Here is an 18,054-nt window from a genome sequence, read left to right as displayed (position 1 = left end):
ACAAATACAGCAAAAAGATGAATTCTTAAAATATCAATACATTTTTAATAAGTTTTTATACAAAAAAACATTTGTTGACAGAGCAGACCAGATCAGGAAAAAATGAATGCAAAAATAGAGACAGGATAAGTTCTATATGATTTATTGTTCACAACCAACTTGCTTTTTTTCTTCACTGCTTCTTTTTTGATGTCCCTTGAGATTAAACCTTCCTAACATGTGATTTAACTCAATTAAATACTGAGACCTGGCTACTGTGGAAAAAAAAGATAAAATACCAACAAAAACTTGCATGTCTATTATTTGTGTGGTGTATAATTAACGTGGATAGTAACAACGTTGTTATAGGTAGTACAAGAAAACATTGTTATCATTACAGGAATTACAACAATTACACTGACTGCTCCACCCTTAAAGGTAGGGTAGGTAAGAAAGGAGAAACCAGCTCGAGTGCGCTAGAATTTGAAAGTACGCAGCTGAAAAAAATCTGCCCCTTCCTTCAGACTTCCTCACAGAGCCCCTCCTCCAACACACACGAATGCGCACATGACCAATGAGGGCACGAGATAAGTTTGTGCACGAGATGGAAGGCTGACAGGCAGGTAGGCCATCCAGTTATTTTAACCGGGCCGGCTAAAATGATTGGTCGTGCTTTTTACAGCGCCACGGCTTCCACAGATGAATTTTTTTTATGTATTTATTGTCAAAGCATTTAATATATTCATTGCTATCGGGATGTTAAGAGCATTCCATGGAATATAACAAAAAGTGTTTCTGAAGTGAATTACCTACCCCACCTTTAATAAGCATCAAAAGGAAATATGCGATGAGATCAGCCTAAACCCCTGCAATCATTACCAAACCCTTTGACCTTGATTAAAAGGTAACCCTTCGTGATCTCTTATATATACAAATATACACAAAATACAAAAGAAAATACACAAATATGGCCCAATTTGGAATTAAATCAACCTTTACACTTTTTGGCAGTATAGTAACATTTGCAACATTGCCTAACTATCGCTATGTGCTTAATATTTCCACAATAATGAGGTCACTACAAAAAGTATAAAAACTAGCTATCTGTCTAATAATTGTTCACTGTAAAAAAAACTCTTGCTTGTCAGTTTGTTAAAACTATACTCTATTTCACTTGTGGAGTAAAGTAATACAAAATATATGTACTAATGAATGAACACTCAGTTGTTATCGAGTGTGTGGCATTTAGCACCTTAATCCCTTAATCAGAAACAATTCATCAACAAAGACACTAGCAAACAGATTAAGATAACTAGTGAATAATTGGTTAATTTACATCTAACGATCTGCAAACAAGGGATTTAGTCAGTGTTATGCGTTAACTATTTGTCAGCTGTTCATTATATAAAAGTGTTGCAGTGAACAACACACAGTAACACACTGCACCACAAAGCTATGGTCATAGGAAGGACTGCAATGGTTGAAAACACGCTGTCTACATCTCCGAACAGGACTGTTTGAGCATTGCTCTGATGAACTTCTTCAGATCTTTGTCCCCTCTGGTCCACCTCACCAGTCGAGTCAGCACTAGTCTTCCCTCCTCAGCCTGAGCCAGGGCCAGGTACCATCCACTCTGGACCCCTTTCATCTTCTTTTCTCCTTCTTTTGCTTTTGTCTTATCCATCTGTCCCTCCTCTAACCCTCCGTCTTCATTTGTCACTGCAGAGTCTAAACCAGGACAAGTACAGGTGCCTCCTTCTTGCAGCCACAAAGCGCTGTGGGCCATTGCGCCTCCAATCCCTTCTGCCCTCTCTGCACCTCCCCCTGCCCACCTCAGGATGCGGCTGCGGGCCGTAGGCACCAGCTGACGGTCTCCTCCCACCATCGTCACACTGCCCAGACGCATCTTAAAAGCTGAAACAGAGACAATGCTATTCAACAGGTGCCACTTCAGACACATTGTAAAACAATCTCTCCATCTCAATGATTAGATGTGATGCGGCCTGCTTTGTGATGTAAGTCTAGTTTAATTTGCTTTCTAAACAAAGCAATAATGCAGATTGGTAGACCGTGTTCTAATCAGTTCATTAAAATAAGTAGTTTTTTTATCACCATATGGACTTTGGCAGAAGTTTTCCTGGATGTCAGATTCTCCTTCAGCAGCCAGACTGCAGGCATCACAGATAACACTCCCTGTGGGGGAGGAAAAGAGAGAGTATTCAATGACTGTGAGCGTCTGTGGTGGGGATGTTAAAGAGCAGAAACTCCAGGATCAAGGCATGCAATACAACTTAAAGATAACATTGGATAAAATAAGAATTCATTGATCTCCGGAAGGGACATTTCAGTTGTTACAGCACTCAAAGTATCAAAGATTCAACACAGTTAGCAACATATTAACTTTTTTATGAGGTAGGTAGGTAGGTCAAATATTAAATTTAAATATTGATTAAAGGCCAAATAGTGTCTCTTAAAAGAAAAAAGAAACAACATGACACGAACAAACATTTTTGCCAAGGACCCTAAATTGGACAATCTATATAATAGAGACACTTTCCAAATCAGCTCAAAAATGTCTTTACTATTGTCAATTCATTTTACTATTAGCTAATAAGTGATGACATATTGGATTTTGAAAATATGCAGTGCTGGACACTTTTATCAATATCTGACCTTTTATGAACCAACCAATTAATCTATAAATCAATTTAAATGAGCTCCACCTTTACCATGCTGCAACAAAAAAGTGATGAACACATTCATGGATACAATAATATTGTTGTGGTAGCTATGTATTATTATGGCCCACTGCAAAATAAGTAGGCTAGCCTACTTTTACTTTTGATGGCCTAGTTAAAAATACTATAGCCTATACATATTTTGACACTAAACAGTTTTACCTACAAAGTTGACTTTAAAGTAGGCTGATCAGCCTACTTTAAACTGTGGCTTACACGTAAATCGAGTAAAAGATGCTTATTTCACCTCTGAAACAACCGTTTTTAAAGGGTAGGTCTACAGATCCGTCCACTGACCTTTAAGCGCCTCCTCGTGCCTGACCTCATCCGCCGTCCGCCCTTCGTGCTCTCCGGTTGCCGGTATACACAACTCGGTTCCGTGCGGAAACCGGGTGCAGTTAAACATCTGCGGCCACGGGAATCCGAACGCGCTCATAACGGGCACGCAGCCGTCCCGTACGGCCTCGCACAGGCTCCGGCACGGGCTGACCGGCCCGCCGAGCTCCGGCAGGCACACCGGAGCGAACAGTGAGCACAGGAACTTCTTGGTGTCCCGGTGGCACAGCTTGGAGATGAGGGGCAGCCAGGCCGCCGACTGCTGCTGGGCCTCTCTCAGGGTGTCATGGCCGAGCAAGTTGGGGATCCGCATTTGCCTGTAGCCGATCCCGTGGCACAGAGACAGGGTGCTCGGGATGGGTTTACACACCGAGCGGACCGAGGAACTGAGCCCCAGCGACGGCGGCCCGAGCTGGGCAGGAGCCGCGGTGTCAGAGGCATGGGTGACTCCTCCAAACAGAACAAAGCAGAGCACAGAAACTAACATTGTTGTTTTTTGTTCCACTGGAGAATAGAGTGAAGTCTGCAGAGCTGCTGCTCTTTTGTCTGGATTTGAAGGTGTAAACAATGAGGTGTGGAGGAAACGGGGGGTTAATGAAAGGGCAGGCGCCTCCCAGTTATCATCCCACCCCATCAGACTGCTGCCTGTCTCCACATTTAATAGTTTCAGGCTGCAAACGGTTTGTTTCTTTAGTTTGGCACGCATGTTATAAACTCCAAACGTAACAAAGAAAATTAGCCTATCATCGTCAGGCACTTTGACTCAAAGTTTTCCAAAGCACATTTGTACACATCATAATATTTATTTTCAAATGAGATAATCGCTTTTCATGTTGTTTGTAAAAATTGTGGACATTAAATAATGTTTTGATAAGGATTACACTGCTGAACAATGCCATTTAGATTGAGAGATTGCTATAGCGTACTTGTCTTTTATTTATATATTTCTTAGTGGCAGGAAAATGAAGACCAATAAGGTTACACAGTGTCCTGTATATTTTTTGTATTTAACTTTTTTTTTTAATCGGGTCTAACATATTTGTTTTTACAGAGTAAATTACAGATTACGCCTATTTTAAGCCATTTTACAAGTCCAAAATTGTAATCAGGAATAGTATCTATTTGAATCATCATGATTTCTGTATAAAGTTTAAAATAAACTAAACAGCTATAATTGCTTTAAGGATGAATACAAAGACTTACATTAAATGCATTTTTAGTTAACAAACAGAACGCTGGTTTGGTGTATGAAAAGATTTGCAAAACATTACTGTCAGTATTGTAAAATTGGTTAGTGGAAATACAAATGTATTGGGAGAAGAACTACATTTGGTACCCTGTCATCATACTCTGCCAGAGGGTAGGAGAGACCCTTTCATCTTTTTCCAGGGAGACTGACACATGGCACCAACATGCCTCGTCCTGTTCCTTTCTCCTTCTGCTGTCTTTTTGATTCTGTTTAGTAGTAGTAGTAGTAGTAGTCATAGTAGTAGTAGTATAGTTGTAGTAGTAGTATAGACAGCTCACACTTGATTACATATTTGCAATGTTTTTCAATTGACTAAATGTGCTACCGTCTATTATAGCTACAAAATAAAAAACATGAATTGGTGCCAGTTGGCGCTTTACTCAACCACAGGGTAGCGCATACCGTAAATCACAACTGAAGCTGGCGACTTTGCAGAGTCATTTTAAGATCATAAAAATATGGAGGTTAAATAGCAAATAGATAGAGTGGAGCAATATCAAAAATATTTAGCAGGTTAATTTATCCAATATACTTCCAATGCGTGATCTGCATGCACAGCAGATTACACATAGCAGCCATTACATGCACAGAGGTCAACCAGTAGGCTATTTCTATAATAAAAAAATATATATTTAAAGTATTCGCAGGAAAATATGCTACACAGTCTTTGATTATCATAAATAGGAACATTTGTGAGTGTGTATTTGTAAGTTACTTTGGATACAGGTGGCAGCTTAATGCAATGTAATGTATTGAGTTTTAATAATCAGAACATGCAAAGTATTAAAAGCTATGAAATGAATGTTGTAAATAATAAGTTTAGAGTATAATAGAATGGAAATGATCAAATCAAGTACAACCTCAGAACTGTAGCCTTTGGTTTGTTGTAGTGTGGTAATAGGCTATAGACTGTAATTATTATACACATAGAGTTCAGTAACAAACTACAAGTCTTAATTTAACCCTCTGGCATACTGTTGCCCTCAGGCAACAAACCAATTTTTTCGACCTCACACTGGCCCTCTAAATATATTAATTTTTTTAAATATACACAATGTCACCTGACATGCTGGTGTCCAATAAAATGAGGGAATTATATGGGTTTGGCATNATTTTAAGATCATAAAAATATGGAGGTTAAAAAGCAAATAGATAGAGTGGAGCAATATCAAAAATATTTAGCAGGTTAATTTATCCAATATACTTCTAATGCGTGATCTGCATGCACAGCAGATTACACATAGCAGCCATTACATGCACAGATTGATATAATATCAGGGACCCCTAAGCTCCTAAAACACATGGTGAACATTGTTTTCCTCCCAAAATAAAAAGTCATGCCATAGAGGGTTAAAGGGCTTCTCTCTCCTAAATTGCCAAAACCACTGGCATGCATTCTGGGACTTTAAAGTATTATTAAATGTAAGATTTGATCGTTTTACTTTCTTTTCTTTTTTTTTTTTAATATGGTTTTCCTAATGCTCCGTCCTAACGTTACGTTTGGCTTCAACGTAACTCTCCTTTTGAAAAATAAATCCTCCTTCACGTGACGGAGTCCGCAGCTGCTTCTTTTATACCGGAAGTCGTCGTTGTGTTGTTGCACCAGAGCCGCTGTCATGTGATAGCTCTTCCGAGGAGCTGCTGTTGACAGTAGCTTCCTACCTTTACATGAAGCTAAAGTAAAACTACGCAGGAGAACAGTTTTATGTTGGAGAAGATAAACACGGCTCGTTTCTGACGGAGAAGCCGGGCTTGTGTAGTTTCGCCCCTCGGACGCTGACATGGGGTGCTGTTACAGCAGCGAGAACGATACCCAGGAGCAGGTAGTTAGCTGCTAGCCGGCTACGTCTATCCCGATACATGTTACGTTGTATAAAGAAACAACTTATGTGATTCAATAGTTTTTTATCGAGAATGTATTTTACGGGAAATGCATTTGAGTAATGTGTGAGAAGGTTATCAACCGGCCATTCATTTAATAGTTATAGTGATATGACACATTTAGCATGCTAGTTAAAGCCTTCGGTAAAGGCCTTACCCAGGCTGTGAAGTTGGCACATAGATGAGAAACCATAATAGATTAAAAGATAATTGACAGATCTGAAGGCAAACGCAGAAGAAAAGCAGACATATGGCAACCTATTAACTGTCATTTTTACTATTATCAGGACATTATGTTTAGCTAGTTAAATCAGTGTTACTTCCTTAAATTCATTTTTTTTATTTTTTTTAAACCAATCTGTTAACACCATATTTGCCAGCAGATGAATATATGTCTAATTCCTCCAGACTACTACCATTAATGGTTTATGTTCTGGATACCATGTACTTGATGTGAGTTGTGTCATATGACCCTAGCTATTTTTAGTTTACGGAAACTAGTCCGTGCTGCCTTCATGCAGTTATTATTGTTATCTTAATAACTGCATTAATAGTACAATAGAATAACTTTTATGATTTGTAAAGTTAATTTACGAGTTTTACTGCAATTTAGGGGAATATGTATGTATGTAAAAAAAAAAAAAAAGGAAAGGGAAACGACTAAAATTCAGGAAAAACGTTTCTGAGAAATGGTTTGTCTTGGTTTAAACACATTTATTGTGGTTACAAAATACTAAAACCCTTGTATAACAATTTTTGTATGAATATTGTGTACAGCCTAAACCTAATAGTGAAAGGGTTGCCTATTTCAATATGCTATGTACAAAGGGCCTACATCTTTCTCAAGCTTTACTTAATGTAACAACATAAGTGTTGTGTTGTTGACAAATGCATTGCTAGTGCTGTTGATAAATCAAGCCTTTGACACCACATCTAATTGTTACATTTTGAGAGTGATCTTTAATTATAAAGTATCTAATGAGGGAAATAATTGTGATGGGTCAAACTGTACTTTATTATTCCTTATCAATCATTGATCATGTTTAATGTCATGCTGCATAAAACTAAAGTTAGGTAATGAATCTTATGTGGCACTTATTTCTGTACATTTGAATTGCTACACAGTTCATTAAAATGTCATGAGCCGAAAACGTTTGTACTTATTCTTTTTCTGATCATCCTTTCTAGCGTAATGAACGTAAGCCGCTGATCCCCCACCCGGACCCTGTCAGTAAACCGCCAAATGGGACCGATTGGATCACTACCAGTGTCCCCTCCGCGAGGACAGATGAGCAGGCCCTCCTTACATCCATCCTCACTAAGACGGCACAGTAAGACAGTCCTTCGTGCACACACAGACGAGCCAGATTCAGCATGTTTCCTAATAATAAAGCAGTTATTCATACACTCCTTTTAATGAAACTGCCATTTGTTCCTCTCTGTCAGGAACATCATTGATGTCTCAGCAGCTGACTCTGTCATGATGGAGCAGCATGAATACATGGACAAAGCTAGGCAATACAGGTATGTGACTGAGCAGTAGGCAGTATTCGTTGGTTTCTGCAGTTTTGCTTGTATGGGATGGGTGTGATCAGCCGCCCAACTGTGGAGGAAATTGCAGAAAAGAAGAGAGCCCTGAAAGAGGGGAAGTTACTGAAACGTGCCCGCCATTAGGTCTCTCTTTCAGTCCTACTGTGTCCTGCTCTTCCTCTCGTTAGGAATACTGTCCAGCGGGTTGCTGTCTTCCTGTTTTCTGTGCCGCAATCCAATTGTATTTATTGCAATGAGGGCATCTTCTGTTTTTGCTTTTACCTTCTTGTTAAGAAAGATAATAGTTATTGATAACAATAATCATTGTCTGCATTCAGACAAGTGTGCACCAAAGGACGGTTATCATTTACTTGAGGAATCATACCTGTAGGCAGCTAATAAACACTTAAAAGAGCTTGTATTTTTGTTATGAGAGCCATTTAATGATAACCTTCTTAGTTTGTACGATTTTGAGCCAACCTTGTGCTGTACATCCTGAATGGACACTGTTTAGAGCATTACTGGGTTGTGTTGTCTGGTTATACTAGATCTCACAAATGTCTATCTAATGGGAAAGAGAGATCAGCCTTGAAAACTACTGAGACATGAGCCAGCTTTATATCCAAAGACATGTAATGGTGTGTGCTGTCATAGAGGAAGGGGATGAGAATGAAACTGAAAACAATGTTTTAAAATTCCAACACCCACCCAAGGACTTGAGAATGAAATGGAGGAAGTGATTACATAAAAACAAACGAATGAAAAAGCGTAGGCATATGCCCTCAAACTTTACCTTAAACCTCAGGTACAATGATGTCTAGTGGCTAGAATTCTGCCAAACACAGCAGCTGTGTTTAGTCTAAAGTACAGGTGCAGATTAAACTGGAGATTCTGAGGACACAACAATCCGCTTTAAGCTTCAAGGTGACAAACTGTTTTTTAACCAAACCTCTTTCATACAGCTTTGATAATACAGCTTTTGTTTTGTTTCAGTACTAAGCTGGCTGTGTTGAGTAACAGTCTGCCCCAGAGGAAAGCTCTCGCTCTCCCTTCCCTCACCAGCCAGCCCCACCAAGTGCTTGCAAGTGACCTGGTGCCATACTCAGATGTTCAACAGGTAATCAAACACTAGCACACGGGAGAAATGTTGGCATGTCTTTCTACCCCCCACATTGCTTCTTGTCGTGTGCTTCCTTGTTGGCTAGATTTAACATCAGAGGGACATTTGGCCTGCAACATGTAGCTGTTAGGCATTTCAGTGTGTGGGGGTGGGACTTGTGTGCGGCTGAAAATAGATTTGAAGGATATCTAATACTTTTCTGTTATAACGGTTTGTGTCCAAGACATTCTGTTGGTCATACACAGTAGGCTAGTCTTTTTTTTACACATGGAAACTGTGAATTGTATCTTTTTTCAAACTCCACATAAACGCTGTCTCTCTTTTTCTTTGCAGATATCCAAGATAGCAGCGTATGCTTACAGTGCAATTTCACAAATCAAAGTGGATGCTAAAGAAGAACTGGTGGTCCAGTTTGCCATTCCCTGATTCTGCTACCATGGCCTGCATACTGTTTCTCCCATCACGCTCTCTTTTATGTCACTTCTGCATCAACACCCACAAGCCCACCATTAATTAAAGCATCTCAGTCCTTTCTGCTTCTTAGCTATGCCTCTAACTGCTATAAAGACAGAAACAATGTAGGATTGCACCCTATGGCCATCTTAATTTAGTGTACATAATGATGGGTCAGTGACAAATCAGCATGGGCAAGGGAAGATGGTCTACTATAGAAGGGCCATTGGGGTGTGCTCTATTATTTACAACAATTACTCCTCTGTACGCAATGCGTGGATCACAGACTCAGTCAGAACCAGCTGGAAAATCATAATTTATCCTACTTGTTGATCTCCCTAATTTTACTCACAGTTTTAATTTAGTTTGTTCCCTTCGCCTGTACACTCAGGCAAACAGACTGTTATAAAGGCATGGAAGTGTCCCACAGTGTATTTAGCTGGGATAGAGTTGAAGGATTTCTGGCACAATGCATCAGCTATTGGCGTGTATACAATCTCCACTGGAACATGGAGAAATAAGAAATATCTGTGTCATGGAAGAATTAAAATGACCACAGTACTGTAGGTGCAAGTACAATGGTATTTTAGCCATTCACCAGGATAAAAACTTGCAATATGGCATAAAGTTAGCACTACATATGCCTTTAGCTCTGTTGTCAGTTGGGAAAACATTCAGAAATAGTCAAGTAAAGAAAATATGTCAGCAAGATGTCACTATAATTTAGACGGTTTACTTCGACAGTCCTGATGTGTGCTGCAGAGACTTTAGGCATCACACAACCCAGTTATCTGGTGTCACACTTCACCAACCATGTCTCCCTGCCACCCAAACGTAATCAGTAAGTAGTTGGTTATTTGTTCTCCAGTGGGTAATCTGTTGTTCCATTTGAGGCTAAATTGACCTGTTTATGGTTGGTGTACTCTGGAGGGTGAGGATGCGAACATAAGCAGGGGGATGCTGGGTGGGCATAATGTCTCTGGTTTTGAGTTTACAGACAGTAATGTGTCCTCTGCTTTTTTTTAATAGCACTGAGAAAATGTATCTGGCAAACTCTTTAAATCGAATCCCAGAACTTCACATATTTAATAGCAGACGAGGCCTACAGCGATCAGAGGGTGGGCAGGTGTAGGGTGCACGGACATTAATCATGTATTCATGCCGCCTTTGTACAGAATTTTCTGATTGATCATAAAAACGTGAGTTGTACGAAGTTCCTCTTTTTGTAGAGAGTTCATTGGTCAGGATTGGCTAAAATTTGAGTAGTGATAACAAATGTTTTTATGAAACTGAAGAACCCTTTTAAGGCCTGCAATTGTTAGCTTTTAAGCAAAGCTTTTCGCTGCAGACTATAATATGATTGAATTACTCATATTAATCAGAAACTAACCATTGTAGCAGTTTGGGGGAGCGCTAACAACCTATGTACCAAAACAGATAAAATGATCCGAGACCTTTTGTGATTATTTATTTGTGTTTTAAAATGTTTACTTGCTCTTTGGAGGAGAGCACATGACTGTATGCGTGTGCAGGGAGCAGTCTCTAAAGGGATGATCTGCAAGGCTGTGATTACTTCAACCACGCAACTGATTTGAGCTTTTTGCAATGGGTTCTTGGCATTTGTTTCTGTTTTCTTTGTTACTCAAATGTGTTCTACTACCTGACATATGTTTGATATATCTTAGGCTAGCACCAAAAAGTTTTAAGAATTTGTTGTTTTTGTTTGTTTTTTGGTTTAATTATCTCATTAAAGATGTTCAACATAAGCACTCTTGTCTTATTGCTTATATCCGTGAAGTGGCTGCACATCAGCAGTATGTTAATGCCCAAACTGTTAATTCCATCAAAGAAATTGGACAAAAGCATTGAAAAAAGTGCTGATTTAACCATAAATATTCAAACCAACAAACAATGTTTTAGAAATGATTATAGCAATGGATTCGGGGCACAGGACATTTGGGTGAAACTATGATTTCAACAACTTGTTGCTTCTGATGCGGCTGTTGCTCTGATGCCAAATCTCTGCCATGACTCGCTCCTGTCGGGTCACAGCACTGAAGTCCATCGTCTTCAACTGAGGCAGAGCAGAAATCCCACGATTCCTAAAGGGACAAAAACAAGTATTGATGCACACGCACTAAATCGTTTTAATACATTTTGCTTGCAACAATTGAATGTTGAAATCCAACCTTATTTCCCCTTTCTGGTGTTACACATTTAAATACAAATGATTCAAAAACGTTCAGGATTTATGAGAACCCGGTTCATTAGAATAGACCTTTGACCAGCAGCCCCTCTCTCTTTCTGTGTGCACTTGTGGTGATGCTATGCAGACTGGAATATGGACTGTAACATGAGCTTGATGTGCATTTAAGCACCTGTTACAATGCTGAGCACCAACAGGCTTGCCAAGTATTTGAGTCTCACTCAGCAAACCACCAGCAGTTGTATAGGTAACACTTTATTTTGATAGTCCATAGTTAACACTCTATAAGTCATCAGTCTTCAGTTATCCAGTGTTCGTGATCAGTTGTGCAAAACATTTCGCTTTATTCCAATGTCTGTTGCATATAATTTGTGGATGAATATATGTGTTCTGTTGATAGGTTATAGAATTTCTACTGTTCTCAATTGTTTTTCACTTTAATTGGATAGTCCTAACACATTCCTACAAACGCTTAGTGGAGAATGCCTACTAAAAGTATACTGATAGTCAACTCTAGATTAGTTGAGAAATCAACAGATAGTCAACTAAACTCTAAAGTTGCTTATCTGTTGATCATCAACTAATGCTTAATGTAATAGTCAACTAAACTCTAAAGTTGCTTATCTGTTGATCATCAACTAATGCTTAATGTAATCTTTAGTTGACATCTTGACTCTCAACACATTATCAACAGATAGTCGACCCTGTTGACTTTCAACTGACAGATTGATTTTGAGTAGTTGATTGTCAATTTCGAAGATGTTGACACAATCTACAGATAGTAAGGTTGAATATCGGTTAATAACCTGTTGCAAAAGTTAACAGTCAACAGACACTTTTTGTAAAATCTATAGATCAACACTTGAGATGTACCTTATATTCTACTGGCAGTTAGTTAAATGCATGTTACTTGTCTGTTGAAACAGTATTGTTGAATGTCAACTGATGACTTATAGAGTGTTAACTATAGACTATCTTAGTAAAGTGTCACCGTTGTATATTGTTAAATCAGAATCAGAATAAGGTTTATTGCCAGGTGGGTTTTCACTTACAAGGAATTTGCCTTGGTGTTTTGGTGCATCCGATAAAAATCAATTGTATACAAATAAAATACAATGACAGGAAAGTACTGCTTAATCAAAAATATAAATATAGACTATGACAGTAAAAATAAAAGGAAAATGAAAAAGATATTATAAAAATAGTACAAGAAATATGTTCAAAATTAAAGTTCAGTGCAAGATTTGGAAAAATATGTCTTTGCACATTCATTCACACTCAGTTTTTTAAATAAATAACCACACAACAATGACTGATCATTAAAAGTATCATCATACAGCTAAGCAAAATGTGTTTGGGGTACATTTAAAGGAAAATCTCCACCTGTAAGCCTTGTTGGTTTCTATGAGATTTCCATGCAGAGTGATGCTGTGTAGATGTGGTAGTGCTCCCAGCCGGTCCACCTCTGAGAGAATGAAAATGCTGTTGCCGTGAAGATACAACACACGCAGCTCACGCAGCTCGCACAAAACCTGGAACACAAGCACAAACATGTACATGCATATTGCAGATGTACTGTGGGAGAAAGAAGACATGCTAATCCAAGGAAAGAGGAAGATTACTTTATCTATGTGTGAGATGCTGTTGAAGGAGAGGTCCAGCCAGGCGAGCTGTGAAGGCTCGGCCAGGAAGTAGTTAACCGTCTTTTGGAGGTCATGGAGATCGAGGATGTTGTTATTATTGAGACGTAGAGAGCAGCTTGGGTACTTCATCTCTGAATTTCTCTTTAAAGGCCGCAGACCCCTGCTGGGTTCTTCAGTCCATGCGTCTGAGACACAAGAAAAGGGAAAAATATACTTTGAATTGAATAGTTTCTGTTACAATTTTTTTATATGGTGAACATTGTTTCCAAGGCATCAGCTGTATGTGTATTGTGTCTATGTCAATGTCCATTGAACTTAAAATATGTTACGTTTTTAAACTATATACATAGATATATGTATAGATAACTATATAAAACAATATATAGAATATATAAACATATATTGTGTCTTTAGGTGTGGGTTGTTAACCCTGCTTAATTTAACATGTGCCTTTTTATGTATTACTGTCTTCCGCATGAAGTAGCTATCTTATAGGCATTTTCATTTTTTTCTAGCAAAGTACATTAGACCATTCATATTTTTGGAGATATGCTGATTTTGTTCCCCTGATGTTTAGATAACTTAATGGTAATCCACTGTAATGTTCAGCCATTTAAGCAAAGGTAAAATTAGCAGAGGTCGTCATTATATAGTTTAGGTAGGAATCACACAATAGTATTGGCTACAAGGCAAGTTTATTTATATAGCACCTTTCAACACAAGGCAATTCACAGTGCTTTACACAAAATGAAAGACATTAAGAAAATGGCATTTAAAAACAGTCATTAAAAAGCAAAGATAATAAAAATAAACACAATAATAATAATAATACATGGGACTTTTATAGCGCTTTTCATGAAACTCAAAGACGCTTAGGCTACACAGTAACATTATAAACCTGTGTATAAGTGTATACCTTCCAAACTGCAGATATTTTTGAAAGATAAATCCACTGGAGCTCCATACATAATCACGCCTCTATTTCAGTCACCTGTTGAAGGACAGTGACTTCATCGTAAATAAGAAGATCATACGCAATTCATTTGAAAAACAAAAAGCCTCATATTTTTAACATCGTATATCACGAATATTCAAACACATAGCTTTGCTGTCATAACCCAGTAATTTACGGAGCGGCCACAAACTGTTACGTTGCAGTTCTTATATTTTGTATATAAACACAATTGAATACCTTCTGTTCCCTTTTACATCCGGTTATGAACCTACCTTGATTTAATGTTGGCCTATTCAAAATTACCAACAAACTCAGCAACACGCTATTTAACTGAGGGTAATAATGAGCAACCCGTGTTTACACTTTACCTGCCTGTGGAGATACAACACGGCGTTTCCACGGCAACCAACAGGTACATGGGATTTGTAGTTAGGGTTTATTATCGATCAAGATAACCTTTAAATTGCAATTGCCCAAAGTAATATCCAAAGACCTCTAATCCTATAGGCTACACACTGTATAACATTTGATAATTACGGAGTTATAAGCCGCTAAGGAGCACACATGCTGCCTATCAATTATTAACTGTGCATGTATAGTTACTCGCTTGCTCGAAACACCTTACAATACATTTGCAAAAATAATCATTTCGTATGCAGTTATCAAGTCTTGTAATATCCATCCATCGTCAACCACTTATCCGGAGTCGGGTAGTAAGGTAAACACATTAATGACCAGACAGTAATTTAAAAACTACAATTCAATTAACATAAATGGAAACATTAAACAAAAACATGCAGTGCCTGCGCCCTGCTGCTGCAAAGCGGGAGCAATGTTTTGTTTGGCCCTCGTGTAACGTAATGATTCGGACACGGAAGAAAATTGAACCAAGCAACATTTTAATGTCCACTGTGAATATTTCCCATGGATGTCCGGCGCACTTCCTGGGGGCTTGATATTACCCAATAACTTAATACTGTCTGGGTGGTCTGGGTGCATTTGGTTTTTAAACGTCAGTTGTCTCCGCCTACTTTAGACCGAAAGGCTGCGGAGTGAAAAACAAGCGCAACTTTAAAGACGTCATGCATTTCAACCAATCAGATTCGCTTATTTTCAGACGCTTCAATATTTGAAACCTGATTGGCTGATTTGAATTTAAACTACCCTTTTTGAATAGTGTGGTTTTTGCACGGGACACTGTTTATTTTTAGGCAGGTAGTCTGGTGGCTGCGTCCCTTTTCAGAGAAAGAATAATACGAAACATAAAAAAAGGACAACTACTTTCAAGGTAAGTCACTGTTTGTAAGCCACATCTTTATCATCGTTGGTCTTTAAATATAAACTCATTCGATAGGTTACAGTTAGCGTTAGAGTAACGACTATATGTTAGAAGTTGCAATAACTTTGCTAACATGCAAGCCAGAAGTTTCGCAAGGTGTATCGTTAACTTTAACTACTTATTTCAATGACTGGATATGTCAGAACTTTCTCCAATTAAACAAAGACAAAACTGAGGTAATTGTTTTTGAAGATAAGGCAGAACGTATAAAAGTTAGCGCTGAGCTTCAGTCTGCAATATTCAAAACAACAGATAAAGCCAGAAATCTAGGTGTGGTCGTGGACTCTGACCTGAGTTTCAACAGTCACGGGAAAAAAATCCCAATGTCATTTTTTCCAATATCGTGCATCCCTAATTCATATCTTAAACGGCACTGTAACTTTTTATTCATGTATTTTTTCTTTTAATGTTTCTTTTTAATGACTGTTTTTAAATGCCTTTGTCTGAATGTCTTTCATTTTTGTAAAGCACCTTGTGTTGAAAGGTGCTATATAAATAAACTTGCCTTGCCTATCGTTAACTAACATAGTTTTGGATGAAAACTTGTGAACGTCAATAATCAAAGTCAATGCTTATATTTGCTAATTCGTTATCTGATAAGGCTTGTTTGTTTCCACGTTTTCAGGTTGAAATCCCTTTGGGGAAAAAGGGTCAGCCGAGATGAATTTGGGTGTAAAGGCTCTTTTGAGCTGGGTAAGTTGAAAGTAAACTTGGTCATATAGTGCCAATATGTTGATTGTAGCTACCATTATTAAATCGTTTGTTTACCCAACTTGTCAAACTAATGTCATGTGTTTGCAGGTAAACAACTTAAAACTGTCTGAGCGAGAAATGACTGTCGACGATTTACAAGATGGGACAGTCTTACTGAAAGTTGTTTATATGCTGTAAGTAGTAGCTATCAGGGAGCATCATGTGATGACATGTTTGTTCTGTGTAAATAAGTGATTGAACTACATTTTCAAAATGCTTTTCTTGTAAGTGGGTTCTTTTTGAAGTATAGAGATGATAATTTCTCTAAACCTCCACTTTATTCCTATTTCCTTCTGTCCTCTCAGGAAAAAGGAACCCAACTCCTGTGTCAGTAATACTATGGAGGATCGATTCCAGCTCATTGCAGACTTTTTGGAAAGTGAGTTTCTATACCTTAAAAAAATATATATTTTCAGATTTTGCTTTAATGTGATTTTAAGTCTAGCTTGCTTCCAGTTTTGTGCTAAGAAGGCTTACCGTGTTCTAGACCTGTCACTGTACTGATTGCTTGCAGAAGACTCTTGAATTGTCATCTGACAGTGCTTGACACAGCAAAAATCATTAAGAATTTCTTGAATTGTGTGAAGTAGCTCAGAGTAAGGCATTGATTAATCTAACGTCTTCTGGTTAAACATTTCAAATGTGCTACTCCAGACCACTCCCTGTGACATTGTTGGGCGTGGTCTGAAGTTTACACTTTGGCACCTTCACATATGTGACATATTGCTTTTTTCTTTTTCCATCTATCTATTCTATCGATTTTGCTATTAGGGGATTGCAGATTTAATGCAGCCAAAGGCACTTCATTATCTTGGGACAACATAAAAGATGGGATACATCTCACAGTAGAAATTGCAAAGGTATGAAACAAACATAATTACAAATACAAACATAAACAGAGGACCATAATCTCACTTATTCTTTGTGATGCCACCAGGTGCTTTTGTTGCTTGTGTACCACGATATAATGAATGACCGCTGCACTCTGAACATGATGGAATCTAATTCAGAGGTAAGCAGAAAGCTTTTTTTCTGATTTGCTACGAAGTGCATGCGTTCACCACTTGGATGCATCACATTTCATTTATCATGTGTTGTGCTACTATTTTATTCTGTGCCTATTCTCTTATCTGTAGCTAGAGATAGCAAACCTAACTGGTTCCTATGTAATGGAGAGTGACGGCTGCGTTTATCTGAACAAAAGACTTGATGCCTATTTAGAAAGAAGACGTAAGTCACACATTCAATCCTCCATTTCTTTATAATATGCCACACTTACAGACATTAGTGTCACATGTGCAATTCTGCTTTATAACACCATTTGTCTAGATTGTATTCAAAATGCAAGCTGTAAAATAAGTCAAAATATATTTCTCCATGAATTTCAGATATGTCTGTTTACCGTGAAACATTTGAGCGATCAGCAACCGCCTCTTCTTCCAATGTGTCGACTATGTCCTCTTTGTCTGATGACGACTCCCCTGTGTTCCACCGCAGACAGAAAGTCTCATTTATGGACATGCAAACTGTGGCTTCTCCTTTAACCAGGTAACAGTGTGAATTTGAATTGATATGACACAGTCTGAATCCGAATACGTAACTTTAAGGGCAACGTTAATCCAAACCTTTAATTTGGGTACTTGTCTATCAAAGCCTTTTTCCTAACGATATTCAATTTTATATACTTTTGTCCATTGAAAGGCTGTCAGCTCCAGACAGCTGTGTATCTATTTTTTGTTATAAAAAGTTTGGGATGAACATGGAAGCAGGTTTATCTACTATACCTTGTTTTTTTATTTCACACAATCAGAATATGGCTGACTCTGAAGGGTTGGATATGACTGAAACATAACATGAAGCAGTCTAATATAC

General features: G+C 38.2%; 4 protein-coding genes across 6 annotated transcripts; 2 read left to right on the top strand and 2 right to left on the bottom strand.

Annotated features, from left to right (window-relative positions):
- Positions 1-984: 984 nt before the first annotated feature.
- LOC104968278 (secreted frizzled-related protein 2-like) lies at positions 985-4,630 on the bottom strand. Its single transcript, XM_010797859.1, has 3 exons — positions 3,015-4,630; positions 2,092-2,172; positions 985-1,893 (listed from the first exon to the last, which is right to left on the bottom strand). The coding sequence occupies exons 1-3, from the start codon at positions 3,757-3,759 to the stop codon at positions 1,475-1,477; spliced, it is 1,245 nt and encodes a 414-aa protein (XP_010796161.1). The 5' UTR covers positions 3,760-4,630; the 3' UTR covers positions 985-1,474.
- A 1,260-nt stretch (positions 4,631-5,890) lies between these two features.
- On the top strand, positions 5,891-11,052 carry lamtor1 (late endosomal/lysosomal adaptor, MAPK and MTOR activator 1). The gene is made up of 5 exons (XM_010797855.1): positions 5,891-6,125; positions 7,372-7,514; positions 7,630-7,707; positions 8,707-8,830; positions 9,167-11,052. Exons 1-5 carry the CDS (start codon positions 6,084-6,086, stop codon positions 9,257-9,259), a joined length of 480 nt encoding a protein of 159 aa, XP_010796157.1. The 5' UTR covers positions 5,891-6,083; the 3' UTR covers positions 9,260-11,052.
- On the bottom strand, positions 10,182-14,511 carry lrrc51 (leucine rich repeat containing 51). Of its 3 annotated transcripts, none has more exons than XM_010797857.1 (5): positions 14,459-14,511; positions 14,052-14,126; positions 13,115-13,320; positions 12,876-13,024; positions 10,182-11,388 (listed from the first exon to the last, which is right to left on the bottom strand). In XM_010797857.1, exons 2-5 carry the CDS (start codon positions 14,101-14,103, stop codon positions 11,253-11,255), a joined length of 543 nt encoding a protein of 180 aa, XP_010796159.1. In that variant the 5' UTR covers positions 14,104-14,126; positions 14,459-14,511; the 3' UTR covers positions 10,182-11,252. The 3 variants fall into 3 exon arrangements, with proteins under 3 accessions (XP_010796159.1, XP_010796158.1, XP_010796160.1); XM_010797856.1 differs by lacking the exon at positions 14,459-14,511 and adding an exon at positions 14,363-14,450; XM_010797858.1 differs by lacking the exons at positions 14,052-14,126; positions 14,459-14,511 and adding an exon at positions 14,363-14,450.
- A 799-nt stretch (positions 14,512-15,310) lies between these two features.
- LOC104968273 (uncharacterized) lies at positions 15,311-17,928 on the top strand. The gene is made up of 8 exons (XM_010797854.1): positions 15,311-15,378; positions 16,055-16,122; positions 16,231-16,316; positions 16,488-16,561; positions 16,954-17,042; positions 17,120-17,194; positions 17,319-17,412; positions 17,571-17,928. The coding sequence occupies exons 2-8, from the start codon at positions 16,090-16,092 to the stop codon at positions 17,732-17,734; spliced, it is 615 nt and encodes a 204-aa protein (XP_010796156.1). The 5' UTR covers positions 15,311-15,378; positions 16,055-16,089; the 3' UTR covers positions 17,735-17,928.
- The last annotated feature ends 126 nt before the right edge of the window (positions 17,929-18,054 follow it).

This window comes from Notothenia coriiceps, unplaced genomic scaffold (assembly GCF_000735185.1).
Source record: "Notothenia coriiceps isolate Sejong01 unplaced genomic scaffold, NC01 NC01_scaffold00038535, whole genome shotgun sequence".
In the NCBI taxonomy this organism is placed as follows: domain Eukaryota; kingdom Metazoa; phylum Chordata; class Actinopteri; order Perciformes; family Nototheniidae; genus Notothenia; species Notothenia coriiceps.
Note: the sequence above shows the minus strand (reverse complement) of the source record. Positions and strands in the feature narration are given on the sequence as shown.